This window comes from Nelumbo lutea, chromosome 7 (genome assembly GCF_056320005.1).
Source record: "Nelumbo lutea isolate HS-2025 chromosome 7, American lotus-T2T, whole genome shotgun sequence".
NCBI lineage: Eukaryota > Viridiplantae > Streptophyta > Magnoliopsida > Proteales > Nelumbonaceae > Nelumbo > Nelumbo lutea.
The window spans coordinates 28,538,079-28,565,440 of NC_142690.1; the positions used below are offsets into that span (position 1 = coordinate 28,538,079).

Sequence of the window (27,362 nt, forward strand, 5' to 3'; positions counted from 1 at the left end):
CGTTTCGAATGGATGGCTTGTTGTGACAACGAAAAATAAAAAATAAAAAATGGCCAAAAACCATTGAACAGGTCAACAGCTTAACGGTTCGACCACTCGGGTCAATGGATCATTGACCGATTCAACGGTTTTTTGCTAGGGGTTAGGATTGGGGTAAAACGGAAATGGTTGCCTAGACGATTCCCAATTAAAAAAAACGGACGACCTCTTTTGACAAAAAAGAGTATAGGCAAAAAATTGAGTGTGTGAGGTCCATTAAGCAATACCACACATGTTATGTCATTTGAGTGTGTGACTCATACGACCTGAAAACAAAACCGTTATGGCCACTGGTTTTCGGGTCGACGATTCGACTCTTTGGTTCAAACGAATGGTTCGTTCTGACCAAAAACCATTGAATGGTCAATAGTTCAACCGCTTGAGTCAATGGATTATTGACTAAATTAATGATTTTTGGCCATGGACCGAGGTTAGGGTAAAACAGAACTAATTGTCGGGATATTTCCCAATTAAAAGAAATAAAAAATGGCAAAAAACCATTAAATGAATCAATGGATCAACGATTCGACCACTCAAATCAATGAATCATTGACCGATTTAACAATTTTTTACCAGAGATCGGATCAATGATCAACAGGTCGACGGTTCCATTCCAAGCCCGTATATATAGATTTGAAAATGTGTAATTGGTTTGACGGTTCGGTTCTACCGGATAGATCCGACCCATCGACAGCTCTATATGATCTGGTTAACTATCAGAGGTCGCTGTTGGTGGAGATATCAAGATTCTAATCCAACAGTTTTAACATAGGGACAACAACTCAATATTTATGCTCATGGCCTATTCGCTACTTCCCTTTTGCCCAACAGTTGCAGTCTGTGAGACTGTAATCCGACACACACAGACACTCTCCTTCTGTCTCACAACTATAAATTGTTTGTTGAATTCCATCAAAACGAGAAATCCTCTCCATTTTCTCCGCTCGGACGGGCTCCGTCTCCCCGCGGTCTGCATTCCCCCGACCCAAAACCCCTTTAGATCTTGTAAAACCCCAAACATGGCTCAAGACTCGCTTGCAGAAACCCTAGAATCTTCGGTCGTTTTGAATGATCGAGAGGCCGGCGACCGATCACCGGCCGATTGCGTTCACTCCGATGCTTCGCTCTCGCGAAACGTCTCCTTTAGTCGGCTCAATGCCGGGGCGCCTGAATTCGTTCCTCGGATGCCGAATCGGGCCGATCTGCATCAGCCGCGGCTGTTGATTCCTCAAGGCCCGGCTCCAATTCACGTATTTCCGTCGCCGAATTCTCCTTTTCATATTCCGATACATAATCACGTTGGGAATCATGTTCCATATCAGTACTATAGTGGGTTTGGAGAACATGAGGTTGTTCAACCCCAAGTTCCTGTAGATCCGGATCCTGCTCCTGTTACTAGAAATGGTCTTTCTGAGGAAGCTACTCATAAGATTCTAAACCAGGCAAGGTTTTCCTTTTTTTCCTTTTCAATGAAATTCTACTTATTTTTTTTCTTGAATTGCTTTGCTGTCAGTCTGTCACATCAGACACTACTTTTGGAGTTGTTTATTTGATTCGTTGAACAAGTTCAGTTTCTTTCTCTCATTAGATAATTTATTCAGAAGCACAAGCATTGTTTTGGAGGAATTGAACTAATTTAGTGGATTCGGTGCTTGGGAAAAGAACAATTGAGTGGTCATATCCGTGCGCCTGCCGAGTGCCACAAATCCTTTCTTGCTCTTTCCCCGCATCCACATTCGGCTTTAGTTAAGCGTGTGTGAGGTTGTCCAAGGAATATATCTGGATTTATTTCATTTTTTTTTTTGATCAGCAACTCAGAAAATGAATCCATTAATAAAAGAATGAAGCACAACAAGAAGTTGTGAAGGATACAAATAGACACCCTGTGTCTAAACCCCAAGAATTACAACTGAGCCCAAAACATAGACCGTCTTTGTACTCCTTGCTTAGCAAGACCATCCACCAAACAGTTGGCAGATATTCTGACCCATTGTACTTGAATGGACATGTCCCTAGAAAGCCATTTGAACCTCCTAAGGTCGTTCCTTAGATGCCAAGAGACTTCTTCCCCTTCCTTTAACCAGTCCACCGCTACTTTGGAATCTCTTTCAATGATTAGCCTTTCAAAACCCAACTAATTGGCTTTCTCAAGACCAAAGACGGCTGTCAAAAACTCTGCTGTAGCCACATCATTTTGCCCTGAAAAGAAGGTGCAAATATTACCTTCCTCATCCCTAATCACCCCTCCAATTCCAGAGAGGCCTGGATTGCCCCCCAAGATCTGAAAAAATCATCAACTTTAAAGTCTGAGAAAAGAACCGGGGTCTTGGCCCATTGTGCTACTCTTAGGGTTATGACATCATTACCTCAATCATGGCTCCTTATTTCTTTCCTTTTCCCCAAAAATTCTGGAGTTTCTTTCTTCCCAAACTGTCCAAACCACTGCTGCCCTTGTACATTTCCACATCAATCCTAATTGGACAGCTACAAGCGTAAGGGCTAAACAACTTTCCCAAGTTAACAGGGGGAAGTGAATTGTAACCAAAAAGCGAAGTGAACCAGTCCCAGATAAAACCAACAAAAGGGCTCTGGACTTTTTTCATAGTTGGAATTGACCAATTTTGTTTGGTAGTTTGTGTTTTCCCTATGGCAATTCTAAAAGTCGATAACCACAAGGAAGAAAATCAGAATGATGTTACTCCATGTTTTTCTTGTTGCAAGACTGGGAGAGATCGACTGCTACTTCCAAGAAAGGCACTGTGAAGTAATTCTTTTAGAATGGCAACGCAACTGTTTGAATTCAAATGGTTGATGTCGCATTAGTTTTTCATAAATTGTATAGAAGATTGAATTGAATAGGGTTGCTAATCATATAATAAAGTTTTTCTTATTTTTAGAAATCTGGCAAATTTTAAAATATATTCTAAAAATTTAAATATGTTCTCATAATAAAGCAGAGTTTACCACTTCTACCCAACACCCTTTAGGTTAGAGAATATATGGTTAAGTCACCTGGGTTTCATCCAAAAGGTTAAGGAGTGGTGGGGGAAAAGTAATCCGAGAGTTAAATGGAAGGGAATGACGTTTCACAAGAAGTTGCTGGATTTGAAGGCTAAAATTAAAGAGTGGAATATTCAATAGTTTGGGAGACTTGAAGAAGAAAGCAAATGGTAATCAATCAAATTGGTTTGAACATGAACAGATTTTTAAATAATGCTTTTAGTTTGAAAGTTATCCATAATTGTTAGTGACTTGACAGACGTTTTCTCCAAGTATGGTGTGCATAGAATTTGTATTTATGTCAGGAGTCTTGTGTAGTTTTCCTTTTGTATTATTTTTTGCTTTCTTCACATAATCCTACCATTCATCAAAGAGTAGGAAAAAAACCATCACCTCAGTTTTGTTAACATTTGATGGATAGGGAAAGTAATTGGTTTTGGTTTTGAGATGGCAAGAAATATCTTCAAAATGGTGTTTTCATGGATGGACAAGTTAGAGGGTATTTTGGTTAAGGAGAGAGTTTAGTACTTCTGGTGTTCATCAGGATGGTTGGGATGCAAATGGTCTTTCTCTAGTTAACCCTTGTAAACCAGTGCCTTCTCTAGCTCTTTGTGTTCAGTGGGTGCCAGGTCTTGTTGGTACTTCAATTTTTATGTAAATTCTATATCCAGCTCCTTGTGTGTGACTGTTTCATTGTCTTACCTTGGTAAAATGGCTTTGGCCACAAGAAGATGATATGATATAAGTGATCTGATCTTTCTTCTTGAACTTTGAAGAAGATTGTAAAACTGCTTTAACTTGAATAGAAGCTAATGGGTAGCTGGCTTCATGTCTAAAATCATTAGTTCAATACCTGTCATCAAATCCTTATCTTCATGGGAGGATCTAGAAAGGTTTAATCAACTGATCATCTTATTACACTGCTGTTTATGCTAGAACCAAAGAATCATGATTCAATGCTATACTTCTAATTTTCACCTTTTGAAAAAAAACATTCAGTGCTATACTTCTCTAGCTTTGGGTGCTGCTTTGGCTCTTTTTTTTGCATGGTTTCTGTGAGCTAAAGGCATTTGACAACTAGTATTTGTTTATTGTTCCATCTCTCTCTCTCTCTCTAGCTATGCTTAGATTCAGATTACTTGACAACTATGATTTATTTGTGGAATGGGGAACGTCACAATCATATCATATGAACTTTGTTTGGAGTAATGGTACTTTTATGTAGTCTCTTGGAGACAGAAATTAAGGTGCAAATGGCTTGTGGAAGGAGATGGCAACGCAAAATACTTTCACTCTTTGGCAAATGGAAGAAGGAACAACTTGATCTCTAGTTTAGAGGTTGAAGGTTGGGTGGTAACTTTAGAGGAGGAAATAACTCAAACTTTCTTAGAGCATTTCAAATCAATCTTTGCCACCTTAGGAGAGAGAAGTTCGGAAGTGGGGGAGTTGGATTGGATTCATAGTTGTCAAGGCATCGCCTAGGCGACTAAGCACCCTTGGCTGGGTGCCTCGCCCAAATGCCTCGACTTTTAGCAACTAGGTGCCCTTCTAGGCGACTAGGTGCCCGCCTAGGTGACTAAGCGCCTGCCTAGGCGACAAAAATGACAAGGCGGGCGCCTTTTATAATGTCATTTATATTGATGTATCTTATTAATGTATGTGTTAATACATTTTATTTTATGCTAAATATATCAATTATACTTTGTTTTAATGTTTTGTTATTGAAACTTAAAAGATCAAAGGGTTTTGAGGAGAGAAAAAGAAAGAAAGAAAGAAAAGAAAGAGGAAAGAAAGAAAAGAAAGAGGAAAGAAAGAAAAGAAATAATAGAATAATAAAGTTCTTTTTTTTTCTATTCTCTCTCTCTCTAATTAAATAAAATAGAAACTCCATCCTTGTTTTTTTTTTTATTTTACTTTCTATCTTGAATATTTATCATATAAAGTTAATAACCTTCTTTAGCTGCTAACTAATATGAATTTGCTCTATTAAATACTTATTATAGTTGTATTATTTTTGAAAATAATGAAATCAATACATGTAAAAGATTTTTATCTTTTAGATGTGATGATTTGCCACTTTTTAGAGGAAATTTAATGTTCTTAATAAATAGAATTTCTATTTTTTCAATTAAAATACATGCTAAATGGTATATAAAACTAGGAAACTAGCCAAAAGTCAGTTTTTTATATTATAAAACTTTTACCGCCTAGGCGACTAGGCGCCCCAATGTTGCCTAGAATCGCCTAGGTGCCTTAAACTATGATTGGATTAGGCTACTAGAAGCCTAGGCTGCAGTTCTAGACAGAAGCTTCATTGCAGAAGAGATACATGAAACATTGTTTTCAATGGAAAGATCCAAAGCATCAGGGCCCGATGGTTTCTCAATGGCTTTTTATCAGGACTGTTGGGAAGTTATAAAAAATGACTTATTGGAGGTCTTTGTGGAATTCTATCATAAGGGGGAAGTCTCACCGGGAGAAAATGCCACTTTCCTAGCACTAGTGCCTAAGAAGAAAGAAGCCAAAACTCCAAAGGACTACAGGCTCATAAGTCTTGTCGGTAGCCTATACAAGATCATAGCTAAAGTGTTGGTGGGAAGATTTAAAACTGTGTTGCCTTTGGTAATTTCTCAAAATCGAGGAGCCTTTGTGGAAGGAAGGCAGACAATTGACCAAATTCTAGTGGCCAATGAGTGTGTAGTAGAAAAGAAAAGATAGGGAGGGGTAGGCTTAATTTGCAAATTGGATTTGGAAAAAGCTAATGATATGGTGGATTATACTTTTCTCATGAGTCTGATGGTAAAAATATGTTTGGGAGAAAGATGGAGGAAGTGGATTAATGGTTGTATTAACTCAGTACACTTCTTAGTTCTGATCAATGGTGTGGCAAAGGATTTCTTCCCAGTTAAAAGAGGTTTAAGGCAAGGAGATCGTCTTTCCCCTTTCTTGTTCATTCTCATTGCAGAGATCTTGAGTAAATTGATCACTAAGGCTGATATTGAAAGCCAATTCAGAGGGTGGAGAATTGGAAGAAATGAGGTTGTTGTGACACATCTGCAATTTGCGGATGACATAATCATTTTCTGTGAGAGTTGCATTGAGCACAGTACAAGGAATTTGAGAGCCTTAGTTAACCGTTTCCAAAGATTATCAAACCTGAAAGTCAATTGGGGGAAAAGCCGTGTGATTGGGATAAATTTGGGAGAGGAGTACATGTCACTTTTGGCTGAAATTCTAGGTTGTGAGGTGAGAGCTTGGCCCCTAGAGTACCTAGGTATGCCGTTGGGAGGAAACCCTAGAGCAAAGAGTTTCTAGAAATCAATTGTGGTGAGACCCTTCCTCATATACTACTTTCCTGTTCATTTGTCACTTGTATTTGGGATTACTTATGCTCTCTTTTTGGTTGCAGATGGCTACCTGCTCAGGATGTGGCTAGCCTATTTAACTCCAGTTTCTTAAGGCAATAGAAGAAAAGGGGAAGATGCCTATGGAAAATCACAAGAGCAGCCGTGGTATGAACCATTTGGGAGGAGAGAAACCAAAGAATCTTCCCAGAAAAAAGTAGGTCAATGGAGGAAATGATTGAATTCATAAGGATCAGATCTGCACATTGGGCTAAAACAATGGAGCTTTTCAGAGATGTTTCCACAAATGACTTATTATGGAAATAGTCTGAAGTGGTACAAACAGATATACACAAAGAAATAGTGATAATGGAATGGAAACATCTAAGGCCAAACAAACTGAAATTAAATTTTGATGGGAGCTCTGGTGGCCAATCTGGTTTCTGCTGTATTTGGGTTACTATGTAGCAAAGATCTGTAAACTTTTTTCAAGCATTAATAAATAACTCTCTGATAAAAAAATGGTACTTTTATGAGGTCCTATGGTGAAACAATATTTGTCATTTTGTCTTTGGTACAATGTGCCATGCCATTTTAGGAACTTAATCTTGAAAGTGGTGGTTGTTGGTTCAAATAGGGGACAGTGTAGAGCAATTTTTGATCCAGATTTCAAAATATTGTATAACATTTTTTTTCCTGGGTTGAAGAGTAAATGCTCAACTATGGTTAAAATGTGGAGAACCGAATCATTTCTTTTTTCTTTTTTGGCACATACATGGATTCTCTTAATTCAATTACTTTTCATTCTAACTTTTAGTTGGGTGTGTTTCTGATATTCATCTTTATCCCTTTCTTGGTGTCTGCTTCAATAATTTTTAACAGGTGGAGTATTATTTTAGTGATGCAAACTTGGCTACAACTGAGCATCTTATGAGGTTTATCGGCAAAGATCCTGAAGGGTTTGGTAAGATATTGTATGCCCAATTTATCACTAGAAAAGTTATGATAAACAGAGAAGCTTTTATGGGAAAAATTTGTCAGTTGTGCTATTATTCATTTAAGGCAATGTGGTTTCTTCATTTACATGCTTTAGACATTTCCTTTTATTCTATGCATTACAGCACACTGACTTATGAGTGGACCTGTTTATGGGTTGTGGTTTGCTTCTTTATAAACAGAAAATTACCAGGCCCGTGCCCAAGCCCTGCCCAACTATCACGCCAAGATCTTGAGCCCGAGCCTGGCCCTATACAAAGCCCGAAGCCCAATCTGGACAGATATTTGTATAATATAATATTAATAGATTATTAATAATAGGGAAAATCTATGATGCTGGAAAGGCATTGTACGAGAGACTTTAACCAATCAATCCCCCCCCCCCCCCCCCACCCCCATGAATTTTGATGAAAACTCACCTGATTGGTTGCCACTTTTATGATGCTGGTTGCTTGGTTGTAACTTTTTTGGTATCATGTCTTTCCAGCATTGTAGTTGAACCCTTAATAATGTGTTATATATTATTGAATATTCTATTATATTATAATATATAATACTTTTTTTGCATAGACAAAAAAGGATGGGTGGAAGTAATAACAAATAATGTAAGCACTAATAATTTAACAATGGATATGGCTTTAAAAAGAATGGATTGGTGAAACAGGATTCATATAGCTTACCCCATGTAGTTGGGATAAGGCATAAAAGAATGGATGATTATATAATATATTATATTTTTTATTATATATAATATATATAATATCATATAATATATATTATATTTTTTACTATATATAATATTTATCAGGCTGGTTTTAGGCTCGGGCCAGGCTTTTTTGGGAAAGCCCAAGCCTGGCCTGAAAAATAGTCAGGCACGGTGTTTAGAGCTAGTGCCCAAGACTGAACCCATGGTCTTAAAACTTTGTCCAAGCATGATATAGAACAGGCCGGGCTGGCCAGCCCGTCAGGCTATCCAGCCCATGAATAGGTCTCTTATGAGTACTTGGAAGCAAGTAATTTTTGTTCCTGCTGTATGGCCATGTTTGTCAAGGTGACACCTGGACAGGTGCCTAGGCAGATGAGCACCAATGGGGGGTTTCCTCACCCAAGCACCTAGTTGTTTTTTTTTGGAAGGCACTTTATACTATTTTTTATGGTTTTTAATAGACATTGTTATACTAGGTCATTCATTTATAGGTTTGTAATATTTTCATTTGCTAGGAAAAACTCAAGGAAAAACTTGCTTATCAAACCATAAACGTTGATATTAATTTAAGCCCCAATTAATTGATAGTTCGATGTGGTTGTGTAGACTTGAAAGTTGAAACAGAACAGGTAGCACATGGTATTTGTAGCTGTAGCACAGAGTGAGGTGTGATAGGGGTTTCAATGCTTAGAAGATATTGTTGCGCACATAATAGATGATTTTTTTGATAGTAAAAATAAACCTTTCATTAAAAAGAAAAAAGAGATAACAGGAGATAATTGATAAGAAATCACCCAAAAGAAGAGCCAAATCCCCACAGTATCTATCCACATAAACACAACTTAACTACAAAAAACCAGGACCAAAAACACAAATCAAAGCTAACACCACCTTCCAAATACCAAACAATAGGAACACCAAACTTGCTCAAGATGTCAGCATCTTAAAACCACCCTTCTAACTCCACAAACATTGATGGGGTCCAAACTCCACAAACTTTGCTGAAAAATCATCTTGGGTTGGAGAGTGGGCAGAAACAATGTTTCAATCAGTCACCGCCAATTTGTAGATGAATATCATAATATTTTGTGAAGGGGAAGAATTAGGAGGGTGAGGAATTTAAAAGAATTGATCAAGAAGTCTGAAAGAATCTCAAAATTTAAAATCAATTTAGACAAGAGTTGCATAGCAAGGATCAATACGGGGGAGAATGCCTTAAATTTGGTAGCGGGTTGCTTGGAGCGTCCTATCACCCTTTGGCCTTTGACCTATATGGGTCTTCCCCTAGGTGCCAACACCAAGGATAGTAGATTTTAGAATCCAATTGTAGAAAGAAGTGAGGGGAGATTGGCTGTGTGGAAAAGGAATTATATCTTGTTTGGAGGTAGGATTACCCTAATAAGATAAACCTTGGCTAACCTACCAATTTACTTTCTCTTTGTTTCTAGGATTCCCCCAAGGGAAGCGAAGAAATTAGAAAAAGTCATGAGGAATTTCTTTTGGGAGCTGGGAGAGGCTAGAAAAGACCACTTAATTAAATGGGATATTCTGTGTAAAAGCAAGGAATAAGGTGGGTTGGGTATCAGGAATGCGAGCAAGAAGAATATAGCTTTCTTAGGGAAGTGGTTATGGAGGTGGCCATTAGAGAGGGAAAGCTTGTGGCATGAGGTGGTGGATAGGATTCATGGAAGGTTGGAGAGTGGCTAGGATGTTGGTGTATCACATCAGGCTACTTTGGTAGCACCTTGGAAAGCAATCCACAATATCCTTCCTCATTTCCTTAGGTATATCAGGTAGTGTTTTAAAAGGCGTGGGAGGTGCCTTGGAGGCGCGCCTCCAGGCGAGGCGCTTCCAAAATGCCCCAAGGCATATGCCAAAGGTGCTGACACCTCTGAGGCGTACGCCTCATACTCTTTTTTCATGAGGCATGCTAGAGGCGTATGCCTCATGTGCCTCATGCACACCTCATATAAAAAGACAGAAAAAAAGAAAAAAAAAGGAAAGGAAAGGAAAAGAAAAGAAAGGGAAGGGAAAGAAAAAGAAAGAAAATAAAAAAAGAGAAAAGGAAAGGGAAGGGAAGAAAAGATGGGGGAAAGAAAGTGGTCTACCCCCGGCCTCTTCGGCTGGGGGCTTTGCCCCCCTAGACCCCCCACCCCCCATTTCAACTAGTTCTGTGCACCTTTATTCTTCTTAATATAAAATATTTTTATTAAAAGTAAAGAAAAAATGAGATCCTCCCTTCCTCTTCCTCCTCTTTCTTCCTCCTGAACCCTCCTCTTAAGGAGGCTTATGCCTCTTACGTCTTGAACTACGCGCTTCATGCCTCTAGGTAGTGGAATGCCTCGCGTCACGCCTCCGCATTTTAAAACATTGATATCAGGTATGATGTTTGTTCAAGGAATTTAATTTGTTTTTGGGGAGACATTTGGATTGGTGACCTGCCTTTAAAGGATTTATTTCCTTCCTTTTCATTTCCTTGCACAAAAATGAGTTGGGTCATAAATGGGAATTTAAGTTTTGAAGGGGATTAAGGGATGAGGAATTCACCTCTATGACAGAGCTTTTGCTTCTTATTTATAGAGTTTATTTTAATTATTTAGAACCTTTTAAATCGGATATTTTGGTGCCCAAGTTCTAAAGGTCTGATTTTGTGCCTCTTTTTTTAATGCCCTAGTCAGTTCCCTAACCCTCAATCTTTTTACTTGAAGGAGCTTTGGTGTTAGCCTATTCCCCCTAAAATTAGTGCTTTGTGTTGGGAAGTGTTCTATGGGAAAGTAAACACTAAAAGAAGAGACCTTTTTTGTGTATTTTCTCGAACTCGTGCACTCTCTGTAAATCAGATGGTGAATCTTGTTACCTCTTACTAATATCTTGTTCCTTTGTTGCAGATATTTGGGATTGGTTTTTCTTTTTGTTTGGGTGTAGGTGGAACTTATAAATGGAGATTTGGATACTGTTTGATTCATCTACTTTTGTATGGCCAAAGAGAAAGGAAAGAATAATGTGGAGGTGCATTAGAGCAGTAGTGATTTAGACTTTATGGGAGGAAATAAATGCTAAAATCTTCCAAGAAAAGAAGAGAAGCAAGCAACAAGTTATGGTTTGTGTAATGACGAGGGTTATACGTTGGCTATTAGCTTTAGATTTATATTGACAATTCTTCTTTGATGATATTTGGAAGAATTGGTATTTAGTGGCTTCTAGTTCAGTGCAGAATGATAAAATACACTTGAATTGGGTACTGCCTGTTGAAGGTTTTTTGAAACTAAATTTTGATGGGAGTAGTCAAGGTAACCCAAGTCCTTTTGGAATTGGAGGGGTCATAAGAGAGGAAGGTGATGTAGTAGTGCTTAGGATCGGTGGGTAGTGGGGACTGGGGACCCTTTAAAGGGCTGAACTGTATGCAGTATTACAAGATGTTCAGATTGCAAAAGAGATGAGCTTGGAGAATTTGGTGGTTGAAGGGGGGACTCCAAGGTGGTAGTGGGCTGGCTGAAATATCCGGATTCAATGATATGGTATTATAGGGATGAAACGAAGAAGCTCAAATGGTTAACAAGAAATATGAATCTGGTTATACAATGGGTGGGGAGGGAGGTCAATGCATTGGCTGATTCTTTAGCTAAGCAGGGGGTACTTAGGGGTCAGTTGTACTGGGCTCAATTGTAATTTTTGTGCTGTTCTTTCTTTTAGGGTGAGGCTGCACCTCATGCTTCTTGCTGGGCTGCTTGTAACAGTTGCCTATCTTTATTGATTTCAATGAATTTTTACTTATAAAAAAAAAGAATAACAGAAACTTGGGTTCTCAATAAATTTGGGCATGAGTTTTAAAGTGTAATGTTTGATCATTTTAAAGTATTTGTTCAGAGTCTATTACTAATTGTTGAGTTTTGTTTGCATTGATTTATTTTTCCACATTTGACTTTTTTTTTTAATCTTTTACGATAATTGTTTCATATATATGAAACTTAAAATTAAATTATATCTGGCGGCTTGTTGTCAAATCCATGTAACATAGGCAATGACAATACAACCGGCAATGAATTGTAAATAGAAAAAAAACGCACTACCTAAGAGGATAGGTCCTCTTTTGCTTTCTGCTTTCTTTTAAATAAAATTTTTATATACATACATATGTATACTTGTTTACAAATGCATGTATATAACTGTGATATTCCTACTCCATCTAAACTAGAAGATCAATTAGTCATAGTGTTAGCTGACCTAGGAATCCATCTAAACTAGACGTTGATGTGAAAAGTATCTGCTCTATGGCAAGGTGATGTAGAGAACAAGGGAACTTTGAAGGTGAATATATCCAACCAATCACCAAAAAGCCTCTCTCCATCTCAAGTTGATCCAGACCAAGGAGAACTTTAGCCTGATCCCTTGTAGCAATGCCAAAATGTTGCATCTGGTCAAATTATCCAAGCCAATTCAATTGGACTTGAACAAACTAATTTGGTTTTGCCTTCGTGCCTTGTAAAGATTCTGACTCTTGAAGGTCATGTGTTTCCTTGAGAAAAAGTTGAGCTTGGTTACTTCAACCTCGGGGGGTGGGGAGGCAGCTATTCATGGTGATCTTTAGCAATCCTCCATATCTCACTATGTCATCAACTAAAACTTCTATAAACCCTCTTTGCTCCAATTCCACAGAATATTCTTGTGGTGAACAAGTCCACATCCACTTAATTATTGAAGCATATTCTAAAAATTTTCTCTTCCCATTTGCTCCATAGAAAAGCTCCCTTGTGCAATTCTATGATATTTCCTCTCCAAATACAGGTTTGGAGGTGAGGAAATTGCTCAAATAAATATGAGGGTTCCTATGGATCCAGAGAATGACATAAAATGGTAGCACAAATTAGCAAAGTCACAAGAAATAATGAGGTGATTCATACTTTTGCTATCTTTACATACGATAGTGACATGGCAATAACTTCCAAGGTCTGGAGATGCACATCTGATTAGAAAAATAAGTGCTTAACCTAAAGAAGGCTATTACCCACTGTTGGTACTGGTTATCAGCATTCTTGGTTGGGGTTGTCTGGATACAGATGTAACTTCTGTTAATTTAACTTTAAGCTAGTTCTGATAAAGCCATTGAAACTTGAACCTATAAGCACTGCAAACAGATACCCCTAATTGGAGGGTTATGACTAAAAAGCATGTTAATGGTTTTCATTATGAGTATTTTTTCATCAGCAATGCAGAAAAGATTGATTGATTAAAATCAAAAGAGGTTGCAACAAGTGTTAGTGAAAACAATTGAATTAAACCATTACATTACACACACCCACCCACCCACCCCACCACCCTATTACAATTGGAGTTTATGAACTCCTTGTTTAGTCAGACCACCCACTAGACAATTAGCAGATCTTCTTACCCATCTTATTTGAATGTTCAAATCTTTTGAGAGCCACTTGAAGCATTGGTTTCATTTCTGAACTTCCAACCCCCCCATCTTTTTCAGCCACCCTACTACTATCTTCGAATCCTCTTCAATGATCAACCTTACAATTCCCATTTCTTTAGCTTTCTGTATCCCCCCCACCCCCAATTTCTGAAGGTCCAATGGTGGCCATGTTGTTTCCTTCAAAGTTCCATTTCATCCAACCACCGCTTGGGATATATATATATTCCTAGAGGAAGAGCCAGCTATTGCCCCCAAGTTCCAGAAAATCCTCCACTGTAAAGTCTGAGGAAAGTTTTCGTGTCTTCACCCAATGTGCAAATCTTGGAATTATGATCTCAATTAGTCTCCTTGCTCTTCTCTTTCTCCCCAAATATTCTTGTATTCCTCTCTTCCTAAACTGTCCATATCACTGCTGCCCTCGTACATCTTCACGTAATTCTACCCTGTCTTTTTGTACTGATAACAGTTAGGCAAAACAACCTGTCCAAACTGATAGGGGGTTCCACCTATAACCAAAAAGAAAAGAAAACCATTCCCAAATACCAGTTAAGAGATGGTAATCTACTCACATTCAACTTGCACAAGAAATACCAGTTAGAGGACAATACCCAGTTTGGTCTTTTCCTTTGCTACAACTGACAAGTATATTTTTTTTGATAATTGACAACTGACAAGTATTAATGTATCCATGGAAAACTTCCTAGCAGAAAGCATTGATTTTTAGGGGGACCGGGAAACACCACACTCCTTTCACAGGAATGGAAGAAGAAGAGGTGGTGGTTGCAAGAGAAGTAAAAAAGATTTGCAAGAAAAAAAAACCCAGTAGGACTAAGAGACCACACATGACCATCCCCTCCAGAATCATAAAGAATTAAACCACCCAAAAGTCACAGTAGGCCTTCATGTATTCAAAGTGCTTATGTTTCTTATTTGATCTACAATGTTTATTCTCTCTTGGGGTGACAGCACAACCAGTATGGTAGGATATTTTTCTGGATCTCCTTGGATTTGATTGAGTTTTACCTCCATGCCCTTGCAAGACTCTATTGTGTGACTGGTCAGTAAGAGGACTCCGGAAGGAGGAGCCTACTTCACCGAATAATGTTATCAAATCCCCCATTTAATGTCTTTGGGTTTTTTGAGTCACTACCTAACTAGACAGCATGTTCCATCCATTCAAATCTTATGGATCTTAAAAAATTCATTCTTCTGTAGCTGATCTGGACTTCAGGAGACATATGGCATTAGGTAATTTAGGCTTAAATTCCTAACTAGACAATTTTTTTTTAATTGAGATAAATATATCACGATCTAAGTATTGGCTTTCTGAAGTGAAGATTTGGATATTGGAGGAATATGTATTGGTCTATGTCTTTTTTCTTTTGTTCTGTTCTATTGTTTGTTTGAATTGTTACTATTATTATCATTTATCGTTATTAATGTTAGTATAACTAACAAGACCCTGCTTTTTGAGCAGTTCCAATATCAGTTGTTGCTTCTTTCAAAAAGATTAAAGCTCTCATCAGTAGCCATCATCAGCTTGCTAATGTTCTCCGTATGTCATCGAAGCTTGTGAGTTCATTTCTATACTCATGATTGCTTTCATGAACTGCTTGTAACATAGAAAGCTTTGCTGTACTTTTATCCTATCAGTCTCACCTGTTTGGTGCTACGCTATGATACAGGTTGTTAGTGAGGATGGAAAAAAGGTTAGACGCCAACATCCCTTCACAGAGTCAGATGTGGAAGAATTACAGGTATTTGCCATTCACTTTTTGTCCTTGAATTGGGTCCTTCCTCTCAACTTGTAATTATGGATTACATAAATCTGATTACAGCTATACTTAAAGGGTACCTATATGGTCCCTGGAAGGGGAGATATTAGCAAAAGTAGACTGGTTTGATCAGACGATGCTAATTATTTTTATCTGTGCAAATAAGGACCATGCTATTTGAGTTATAATAATATGGACCAATATGTATTTAGGGTTCGTACCTTAATGCCCAGAAGTGAAAACAGGATCTGAAGCTGAAGTGGGAGCAGAACAGTGCTGTCAAGTTTTAGGAGTTTGAATTTTTTGGAGTGTATATTTAGTGTATTACTTTCACCAACACACACACACAACATAATAAAGATAGTAACATTCTCCAAGTCTTATATTTAATAGATGACTTTGAAGATTGTAAAACTCTATGAAAGGGGAATTTCGAAAATCCATTCATTTTACCAAATAGTTGTCTATTTTTTGTTAAATAATTAATATTTTTTTGTGTGCATATATAATATCAATGCATAAGAGAGGGGATGTAGGTGGAGCAAGAGCTAGGGGGTTTTGGCCAGAGACTGTGAGGGGGGGGGGTGCATGGTTGATTGGTTTGGGGCTGTTCTGTAAGGAATCAGCTCCAAGCTTGCTCAACTCACTGGGACATTGTCACCAATGATGGTTTTGGGCACTAAAGCTTGTTCTGCTAGAAGTAGAGCAAGGTTAAAAAATTTGATACGATTATTGGCAAGCCTCCGATATCTAAATACAGGGGCTTTGACCACTTTCAGGGGGTAGGTGGGCTTAAGACTAAGCCCCCGACCAATTAAAAAAAACTAAAAAAGTTGTGGTACTGAAACACCCAATATGCAAATTCATGCGTATTGGGTGTATCAATACTTGAAACCTTGAAAGTAGAGTATTATGTCTAGCACTTTTACTACCGAATACATACCTTTGAGTATGTAGCTTTTCTTGAATTATGCATTCCTTTTGGTATACATTACACTTGATGTAGGTTTTCTTGATTTCTGTTATGAATTCCATTTGGTGTGCAGTCACGTACTGTTGTTGCTGAAAATTTACCTGAGGATCATTCCTTCCAAAATCTCATGAAGGTTTTCTCTGCTGTTGGGAGGTATCAAGTTTATTATCATAGGGACAATCATCTTTCTTTATTGATAAGCATCTTTGGATATTAATTTTGTGAGATGATTATTTGTTCTAGTGTGAAGACAATTCGTACCTGCCAACCTCAGACCTCCAATGGTGGGAGTTCTGCATCATCTAGATCAGCAAAGTTGGACAACATGCTTTTTAGCAACAAGGTATGTACTTTCATTATAAAACCGACTAGAAAAGGTATGCACTTATTTGCACTCTGAGGTTATTCAATGTTTCTAAGGTTTTGAGTCTAGTTGTTGTTGAGGGTGCATGTAGCTTGGTGTTTTACAGAATATAGATGTATTCAAACTTGTTAGGCCTGTTCCTGTCTGGTGAATTTGAAACTATCTACTGCCTTAATGTAGGTAGGGCTGTAATCGGATTGGCTTCAGCAAAATCCGAATCCGATTCAATTATTGAAAACTTGCATCCGAATCTGATCGAAGTTGATTGGATTTGAAGACCTCGGATCCAAATTCGAATCCTAATGGTCTCGGATCCAATTCAGATTTAATCCGAGTCTGCTTTTATTTTTTAAAATACAAAAAAAGTTAATTATTTTTCAACTTTTATATATAATAAATTAATGTAAATATAATATATGAAGTTATTATATGTAAATTTATATATAATATAATATAAAAATATATATATATATTTATATTTTAATTTTGAATATAATCATATAAAATTTATATAATAAAATCAGGAAATAGTATAACATAATTGGATTCAGATTTTAATCAGATCGGATGGAGTCAAATCTGAATCTGATGTGATTATTAATCGGATGCAGATTACAATATCCAAATCCGATCCGATTACATAAACACATCATCTGAATCTGATATAATCGGATCGGATGCTGAAATGGGCTGCAGATTTTTGGGTATCATTGACAGGCCTAAATATAGGCCATGGCAAAAGGTGTGCAAGGATATTAAATACATTCTTATATGCATGGGGAACATTGAGATTGTATTACTCTCATTGAATTCCCTTCATCCCCCAAATGCACAACCCTTCCATTTTCCAAACAACTTGAGTTACTAGCTATTTTAGTTCATCTGATGAAAAAGGTTACCTCCCTCCTTTTCTGGTCATGTTGCTTCCTAATATGTTTGATATTAGCAATCATTTGTGTGATGCATGGATTTACATTAGCAAGGATCTTTTTTTCCCAAAGTTTTTTAGTGAAAAGAGTTGAACAAAAATGGAAATCTTTGACTTGGTGAAAATTAATTAAAGTGGCACATTGGGTGAAGACCCTAGAGAATTTCCAAGGTTTCTCAACAAATGACATTTTGAGAACTTGGAAGGAATTGGCTTCGTCGGCTCAAGCCAAGGAAAGAGTAAATATGGGATGGAGTCCCCCAACAACCATCTTTGTTAAACTCAATTTTGATGGGAGTTGTATTGGTAGTCAGGTTGCAGTTGGGTTGAGAGTAGATGTGTAAATTGGGCCGTGCCGCTTGTGGCCCGGACCGACTTTGGACCAGCCCAGCACGATGGCATGCGGGATGCGCCAGGCCCAACACGATTGTATGGGCTGTGATGGGCCTGGGGTTTTAGGTCTGCGGGCTGGCCCGACCCGACACATATATATTATTTATATATTTTTATAAATTATAATTATATAATAATATATAGCATATAATATATTAATAAAATAAATAATTGTTTTCAATTTTATTATACTAACTTATTTAATTATTGTATATATAAGCAATTGTGTACATCAAAATTCATATAAAATTGAAAATTTAAGTTTTTTTTTCAAAATTTTTAAATAAATAGCTTTGGCCCGGTCTAGCCCAAGGCTCGACCCACGGACTAGCCTGGCCCGCGGCACGGACCCGCATGGCTTGGGCTATGGGCCGTGGTGGGATGACCCCCCAAGTTATCCCAGGGGAGGGCGGCACAGCCCGACACGGCCCGTTTTACACCTCTAGCTGAGAAGGGTGTTCAGAGACACAGAAGGGAAGGTTTTAGCACTGTATTCAGGGCCATTAACAAATGGTAATGCATTGACAGCAGAGCTGTGTGGATTAGTTACTCCATGGGTTAAAATTTGCTAAGGAATTCGATTTCCACAACTTGGAGGTGGAAGGGGACTCTTAGGTGGTCATTTCATGGACAAGATGCAGCTCTTGAATCCCATGGGTCTATAGACATACTTTTTGGGAAATAAAAGCATATCAAGTGGGCGGAATGTTGTCTTTAAATGGGTCAGAAGATCAGCAAATAGGACGATGGATGTTTTGGCCAAATAAGGGACAGCAAGGCAGCAAATGTTTTGGACAAAATTATAAGTTATAAAGTGTCTTAAGGTTGAAAAACTCACCTTTTGTAATACATGAAATTGATATTAATAATCTATTTTTACTGATAAAAAAGGATCTTTTTTTCCCTAGAAGTAACGCTTGTAATGCATGGGGTGGCACAAATATATTTGACTACACCATGGCTCATATGAAATATAAAGGCCAGGGAGCTAGCACATCCTCTCTGCTTGTGTCCAAGCTGGCATGGGCACTTCATTAGTTGTTCGTGTGCACTCTCATCATTTCGTAGCCTCTTTATAGTCATTTCATATGTGTTTGTCCTTGTGTATACACAAACACAGCATGTTGGAGATGTGTGCGATCTTTCAACTGGTCATGTCATGTGAGGGGAAATAAGGGTATTATGGGCCAGATGGTCCAACCAATTCTTGGGATGGATTTTAGGTCTGGAGAAAGTTGGTGAGGCTTCAAGAAGTCGGCAAAACAGAAAAGACGCTAGGGAGAAGGAAGAGGTTGATGTGGAACCTGACATTGAGGCATGATTTGCAGAGTTGGAGAAGGATGAGTTTGATTGAGATGGGGAGAAGGAAGAGGGTAGTGATTCATGGTGAACTTAATGGTTTGGGAGGAGAATTAGAGATGAATTACTCAGGAGATGTTATAGAGGTGTTTGTGGGCAAACTAGGGGTAGATTTGGGATGGAAAAAGGGTTGTGCAAGCAGCTGAAGAGGTTACCATTGATGAGAATTCAGTGTAGATATGGAAAAAACTTAAAGAAACAAATATGGGCACTTTTTTCATGTCACTAAAGTCCTTCATTGTCTGAGGGTCTTTTGGGGGTAGCTTCCTGTAATAAAAATCAGAAAGGTGAGGAGAAGAATAATTCTGTTGATAAAATTCAGATAAAGATTAAGGAGAGTAAGTCGGAAAAGAGTTCTGATTTTCAAAGTAAAGGAAATAGATGGGGAAAAGGATGATAAGAACCAAGAGGAAGATGATAAGGCGATTTTTGATAGAGCGAGGGAGATAGAGAGAAGGTTGATCTGGAAAAAAATTGTTGAAATGGGGGTCCAAGTAAAACATTAGGGCTGCATTGCCTGGTAGGGGAGGAATTTGCAAGAAAAGAGTTAATGGAATTGGACTTTTGGGTGGGGACTTATCAGTAATCACCTCTTATTGTAATCTCTTTTCTTTTATTAGCAAAATAATGGCACAAACACAACATTAATTTAAGTAATTAAGAAAAAAAAATCTAGATTAGTTTTGAAAGTAAACAATTGGCAATAATTCAATTGTACATGTATGCTGATGCATGTCAATGGATGTCACGGATAATTCAGTTTGTGCATTAAACAGATGGCTATGTGTACATTGAATAATTTTTGTTTATAACTTGTAATATGAGTCTGTGTGGAACATCTTTGGAAACCATCTAAAACTGTATACTGTATTTTTTTTTGTATAAATAGTGATGCACTATTTATCAATAAAAAAGTGATGCACTTTTCTACACAATTTACTGAATGCACTACAACTTTTAACTTCCAATTGGAAACAAAAAGTGAAAAGGGGGGCGTGTAATCTCAAGTGCTTCTGTCCTTGCACCCTTGTCCATCTCATGTAACAACCACCATGATTTGGTGATTGCATATGTTGATAAAGGCTGCAAGTGCTTTTACCATGGAACTTTTAATTCTTGTCAGTGTATATCTTCAATTTTTACTGTGCCTATTTGAACTTTGATCTCTACAATCATATCTGAATTTTAAAATGTCATAATTGTCAGGCTATCATGGCAACAGGCCATTGTCAAAAGGTGACTATAATACAAATCTCCCTATATGCTCTCTCTTTAATACTAAAAAGAAATGAAGATTTGGATTTACATATACTATACATCTGAAAGAAATAGCTTCTTTCAGGCATTTTCTGTTCCATTCTTGTAAATGTAAGAGGGAAGATGCTCTGTCTTGCACTTGTGATGGCTTATTGAGAATAGAGAGTCTTAGGGCAATCTATTAGAATAGGAGAATATTTAGGAAGGTATAATTAGGGGAAAAGAGAAATAATAGATGTTAAGGGAGAATAAATGAAAGATTTTTGGGTTTAGGTAGAAGGAAATGCATGTTTTGAGTGGAGGGTGGTGAGAGGGAAACTTCTTTAATTGAAAGAGTGTGACATGAAATGAAGGTGGCTATTTATAAAAAAAAATGAAGGTGGCTCTTTGAGAAGTCATGGAGAGTTTTGGAGATATGCCAATTTGCAAGATAGGAAATCTACAATTTATTATTTAAATCTAAAGAATTGAAAAAAAAATTAAGGGGTTTGAAGTGGCAAGGATGACCAAGGTGATTGTTAAAAGGAATTGAGAGAACCATTGGCTCTTTTTAATTTTATTTTTATTTTTAAAATCTTGATTCTCAATTTTTACTATTTCATGTATTTGCTTTTTATTGTTTTTCTTTTTACTTAGACAGATGGTGGAAGTTATAGAAATCAATTTAGAGTAGGATGGTCGAAAGGGCACATAGAAGTTGCCGAGGGATTGTAGGAGAGAGAAGGAAATAGGGCCTATTTCTTTAGCTGGATCTGATAGAGCTTGAAAATTGAAATAGGACAGATGAAAGGGCATGTAAAGACCAAAGGGTGGGAGTTGGTAAGGGTATTGTCCTTTTGTGTGGGGGAACTGTGAAAATATCTAAAAATGAGGTCTCCTAGGCATTATTTTCTCTTTTTTAATTCCAAACAAAGGAAGGAAATTTTGAGGGGGTTGGGAGAGGTAGAAAATCCAACAAAAAAATCATCCAGGCAAATATAAATGTTGTGTACATTGATATTCTAATTAACAATTTTGGCACCTTTAACATCTGTAATTCTGTATTGATCTACTTGTGTGCCACAAAATAGCAAGTGTATAGAGTATAGACAATGAAAATACCATGGATACAGGCAGAGGAGTGAGTTGGAATGTGTGAGGATTGGGGAATGCAAGAAAGAGGGTGTTAATAAAGGAGCTACTGAGAAAAGAAAATCCAGATATACTCCTAATTCAGGAATCTAAGCTCATGACATTTAATAGTAGGTGGGCCAAAAGTGTATGGAGAGCAAACGACATCAGTTGGGTAATGAGTCCCTCATGGGGAACTTTTGGAGGAATAGTGACTTTGTGGAAAAATGAAGTTGTTGAAGGAGTTGAAGAATTGATTGGAAAATTCCCAGTTTCTGGTAAATTCAAACAGATGGGCGATGGCTTTGAATGGGTATTAATAATGTATATAGCCCCAATGGATACAGGCAGAGGAATGAGTTGTGGGAAGAGCTAGGAGACATAAGACGATTATGGGAAGGTCCTTGGTGCTTAGGAGGGGATTTTAATGTAATTAGATTCACTAAGGAGTGTAACAAGATGCGCAAAGAAACACTACAAGTATGAGGAAAGTCAATGAGTTTATCAATATGTTTGAGCTCAAAGAACTGAATCTGTCGCATAGTCGGTTTACTTGGTCAAATCTCCAAGCTGTTCCAATTTGTTCAAAATTAGACAGATTTTTGTTTACTACTGATTGGGAAGAATATTTGGGAGATCTGATGTCAAGGACACTCCTAGGGTCACCTCTGATCATTGGCCAGTTTTGATTAATAAGGTGGATCATAGGAATAGAGGACTTATCCCATTTAGATTCGAGAAGATGTGGTTATCCCATCCAGGTTTTAAGGAGAAAGTGAAAGTATGGTGGGTAGCAAGTGATCCAAGGGCTAATTGGGAGGGTATGAAATTTCAGTGGAAGCTGAAGGAGTTGAAAATCAAAATCAAAGAGTGGAATATTCTCCAATTTGGGAGGCTTGAGGAAAGAAAACAACATTTGATGATTCATATTGAGGAGCTAGATGCAAAAGAAGAACAAGGTGAGTTTGGGGAAAGGGACAAGGAGCTTAGGTGGGAGTTGAGGAAAAGCCTGGAGGATGTTCTCTTCAAAGAAGAAATTAGCTGGAGACAGAAGTCCAGACATAAGTGGATAAAGGATGGAGATAGAAACACTACATTTTTTCATGCTGTAGCTAATGGCAAGAGGAAGAACTTGATATCCAAGCTAGTGATAAATGATGCAATATTGACTTAGCAGGAAGAGATTGAAGGGGCCTTTGTGGACCATTTTAAATCAATCTTTAGAAGGCCTATGTGGAGCAGATTACAGTTGGGGGTTTGGAGTGGCCAAGACTACCGGAAGAGACAAGGGTGTGGTTAGAGAGAAGCTTTGAATCGGAAGAAATAAGGGTAGCCATATTTTCAATGAATAGATCTAAAGCACCTGGTCTTGATGGTTTTACGATGGCTTTCTATCAAGACTACTGGGAGATTCTGAAGGATGACATCCAAAAAGTGTTTTCTGAGTTCTTTGAAAGGGGGGTGATTAATCTAGGCCTCAATTCCACATTCTTGGCTTTAATCCCAAAAAAGGGAGATGCCTGTCACCCCAAAGAGTTTAGACCCATTAGCTTGTGATTAATCCAGGCCTCAATTCCACATTCTTGGCTTTAATCTCAAAAAAGGGAGATGCCTGTCACCCCAAAGAGTTCAGACCCATTAGCTTGGTACACAACCTTTATAAAATCATTGCTAAGGTGCTTTCTCGGAGGATTAGAGAAGTCCTACCCTTAATAATTTCCCCAAATCAAGGTGCCTTTGTCAAGAGTAGACAAATTGTGGATCAAATCCTGATTGCAAACGAAAGTGTGAAAGACTTCAAAAGAAGTGGGAAGAAGGGGTTAGTGTGCAAATTGAATCTTGAAAAGGCATATGATATGGTGGATTGGTCACTTCTACTGGAAGTCTTAGAGCCTTTTGGATTTGGGCAGAAATGGTGCAAGTGGGTGAAAGGATGTATTAGGACTTGCCACTATTCCATCTTAGTGAATGGGAGGGTGGTAGATCATTTCCAGGCTACCAAGGGTATCAGGCAAGGAGACCCCCTTTCTCCTTTCCTGTTTACTCTAATTGCCGAAGTCCTAGGAAAACTCATTGAGAGAGTAGCCTCTAGAAATTTGGTGAAAGGTTGGAGGGTAGGAAGGAATAAGGTCCCAGTAACACATTTACAGTTTGCTGGTGAGCTGGGTGATTGGCATTAATGTGAGTGAAAGTGAGGTGGAGGATAGGGCCCGCACTTTGGGATGTGAGATCGCACAATGGCCGTTGATCTATTTGGGGCTGCCACTAGGGGATAACCCTAGTAAAAAGAGTTTCTGGAACCCGGTGATTGAGAGATTCACTAAGAGGTTAGCATCTTGGAAGAAAAATTACCTATCCATGGGAGGCAAAATAACTCTGATCAAATCGACATTGGCAAATTTGCCTGTGTACTTTTTGTCGGTGTTTAAAATGCCTGGAGGAATTTGTGGGATTTTGGAGAAATCAATGAGAGACTTCTTATGGGAACCAGGAGAGGAGAAAAAAGACATAGGGTTAGGTGGGATATAGTTACCAAAACCAAAATTGATGGTGGGCTTGCTTTAGGTAACTTGCAGAAAAAAAATGAAGCTCTCTTGGGGAAATGGCTTTGGAGATTGACTTTGGAAAGGGATAAATTACGGGCTCAAGTGGTCTTAAGTATTCATGGGCAAGCGGCGGATGGCTGGGACTCTAGTTAGGGCTACGAGAGCTTCTTCTTGGAAATCAATTCCTGCCATCCTTCCTTCTTTCCTTCCTTCTAATCAGGTATGATATGTGCTCTGGTAATCTTGTGAAATTTTGGGATCATGTTTGGGTGGGAGACATTCTGATAAAGGAGCTCTTCCCGTCCTTGTATTCTCTATCATGTTTTAAAAATGAGCCAGTCTCCACTTTCTTGACCTCTTCTAGTTCATCCATTGATTGGAATTTGGGTTTTAGAAGGGCCCTTAGAGACCCAGAATTGAATCTCATTGCTGACCTGCTAAAAATCCTTGAGGGGGTGACTATTGATCCACTCAGGAGGGATAGTAGGATTTGGACTCCTCCCAGAGTTTAGCGCATTTTGTTGGGAAGTTTTCCTTGAAAAATGTAACACTAACGACTTCAAAGAAAAAGGCCTAATTGGTGTTTATCCCCACACTGGTGCATTCTTTGTAAGAAGAATGGTAGAATTGTTATCTCTTCATAGTTTCTTGTCCATTTGTTTCAGAAATCTAGTGTTGGTTTTTCTACCTTTTTGGATGCAGGTGGACCCCTCCCTCAAATGTACAAAGCCTGTTCAATTCTACTACTGTTTGGGGGCTGAAGAAGAGAGGGAAAATTCTATGGAGATGTGTAAGAGCAGCTGTATGTTGGACAGTTTGGGAGGAAAGGAACCAACGGACCTTTCATGGGAAAGAAAGAAATAAAGGTGTAGTTACTGAATTAATTTCCATAAGGGTGATTCAGTGGGCTAAGAGTTTGCACATTTTTGAAAACTATTCAGAAGGAGATATCATCAGGAAGTGGAAAGAAGTGGCTTGGTCAGTTCCAAGGAATAATGTAATTCACCCAGTTTGGTCCCCACCAGCTTCAGGGTTCACTAAATTAAACTTTGATGGAAGCAGCGAAGGAAATCCAGGTCTGTTGGGTATAGGGGGAGCTTTCAGGGATGATGAAGGTCGAATTATCACATTGTATTCGGGTCCTATTGGCTGGGGGGACTCTCTTAGAGCTGAAATGTTGGCTGTTATGGAAGGGTTAAAAAGAGCTCGAGAATTAAATATCAGAAACCTGATAGTGGAAGGTGATTCTAATTTGACTATCAACTGGTTAATGAAAGGTGATTCTAGTTTGTGGATGTTTCTGAATAAAAAGAAGAAAATTAGATATCTCATACAAAATATGGAAGTCAAATTTCAGTGGACTAAGAGGTGTGCCAATTCCTTGGCAGATTCATTGGTTAAACAAGGGGTGGGAAGAGATAATTTGTTCTTGGCAACATTGTAATCTGAAATGTTCTATTGGGAGGGTTAAGAGTTTTTACCCATCCCTTTGTATTTTTCTATATTATTATCTCTTAATAAAAGTATTTGTTATTTATCAAAAAAAAACCATGGACTTGACAAGTCTTTGTTTCTTTTGTAGTTGCACGCGTTTGTGGAATATGAGACTGTTGAACTAGCTGAGAAAGCTGTAAGTATTCATCGTTTCTGGACTTCTTAAAGTAGTATTTTCTATAACTCCATCTGACAAGCTGGAATCTGTTTTTATGGAGGGAAGATTACTGAGCTAAATGATGAAAGGAACTGGAGAAGTGGACTCCGAGTGCGGCTACTGCTTAGGCGCACGGTATTTTCCTTGAATGCTTATTTATTCAAAATGCATCTGAAATTCAGTCAAAGTCATTCAAGTTCAACGAACCAAGTTTATTGTTTCTTTCAGGAAGCTTGATCTTTCCTTAATATCTCTGAGAAATTGTTTTTTTCCGGTGAACTATTCTTGCTTGAAATTAGACAAATCTGAGAACTAGTTTTGTGCTTCGACTAGCTTAATTGAGTTACATTAGTCTCCAAGAATTTGATATATATATATATATATATATATATATATATATATAAATATATATATTTTTTAAATCCAGCCAAAGTCTGCACAACCACGAGGGAGAAAGGCTGGACATGAAGGTGAAGGGAACTATGAGGAAGATGATGTGAGCACATCCGAGCAACCAAACGAGAAGCAATGTGAGGATTCGTATCAACCATCGGATTCAGCAGCGCATGAACTCATGGTAAGGGGCTTCTGGTTGGGTGTTGGTTGAGATAAGTATGTGCCATCAAGTTTTATCCTGACTTTCCTGAGTGGGTTTTATATGGACAGGGAGAGGAAGTTGTTAACGACAAGGAGAGTAGTGGGCCGAGGAGAGGGCGAGGGCGTGGGCGGGGCAAAGGGCGTGGGCGGGGTCAATACCATGGTAACCGAGCAACAAACCATGCGGGTGGTTGTGGTACTTCTCCCACTAGTTCTCCAGTTCAAAACGAGCAGCCACCTCAAACCAAACAACCCCCAGGGCCCCGCATGCCAGATGGAACAAGGGGATTTGCCATGGGCCGAGGGAAGCCACTTGTTTCCAGTGCTGCTGCTGCTGCTGCTACTGCTACACCTGCATCATCATGAGTTCTTCTCCAAGTCCAAAGTCCAAACCAAATGGGGCGGCGGTATTCGTGCGTTGAGTCATAGGGGGGAGGATTGTATTTGGTTTATTTCTATTTAGTGTTGTTGATGGCAGGGTTTTTAGAGGGAGCTGTCAGTCAATTGTTTGTGGTTGGGTATGGTTGTTCAGTATTTTTTAGTTTTTATGTTGTTGGAGGTGTCTGAAAGAATAGCTAATGTGGTTCAGTTAGGGATGTTTATTATCTGCTTTGTTGGTTTATTGATGTAAAAAGAAGAAAAAAAAAGCTTAATGGAGGAAAGCCTCGAATACGGTATACCTAATACATATGTAATTGAATAATCTACTGTCTACACCCCAAATTGGATCAACTCTACCTCTTACAGTTTTACTTGCCCTTTCTCCTCCTGTGTTTCTTTGGCAGGCTTTTTGTCGGCACCCACTGTTCTGAGTATAGGCAATTTTAAAGGAATATATGCTTTGGAAATACATCTTATAACTACATCAATAAAGCAATATCTAAGATAAATTGATTATATGACGC

General features: G+C 38.3%; 1 protein-coding gene across 2 annotated transcripts; it reads left to right on the forward strand.

The window, feature by feature from the left end:
- The first annotated feature begins 836 nt into the window (after nucleotides 1-836).
- LARP6B (RNA-binding protein) lies at nucleotides 837-27,209 on the forward strand. 2 transcript variants are annotated; one of them, XM_088954403.1, is made up of 11 exons: nucleotides 849-1,481; nucleotides 7,266-7,347; nucleotides 14,982-15,076; nucleotides 15,190-15,261; nucleotides 16,326-16,405; nucleotides 16,496-16,595; nucleotides 20,503-20,532; nucleotides 25,792-25,839; nucleotides 25,927-25,995; nucleotides 26,288-26,437; nucleotides 26,527-27,209. In XM_088954403.1, exons 1-11 carry the CDS (start codon nucleotides 1,059-1,061, stop codon nucleotides 26,821-26,823), a joined length of 1,446 nt encoding a protein of 481 aa, XP_088810529.1. In that variant the 5' UTR covers nucleotides 849-1,058; the 3' UTR covers nucleotides 26,824-27,209. The 2 variants fall into 2 exon arrangements, with proteins under 2 accessions (XP_088810530.1, XP_088810529.1); XM_088954404.1 differs by lacking the exon at nucleotides 20,503-20,532 and having other exon boundaries at nucleotides 837-1,481.
- The last annotated feature ends 153 nt before the right edge of the window (nucleotides 27,210-27,362 follow it).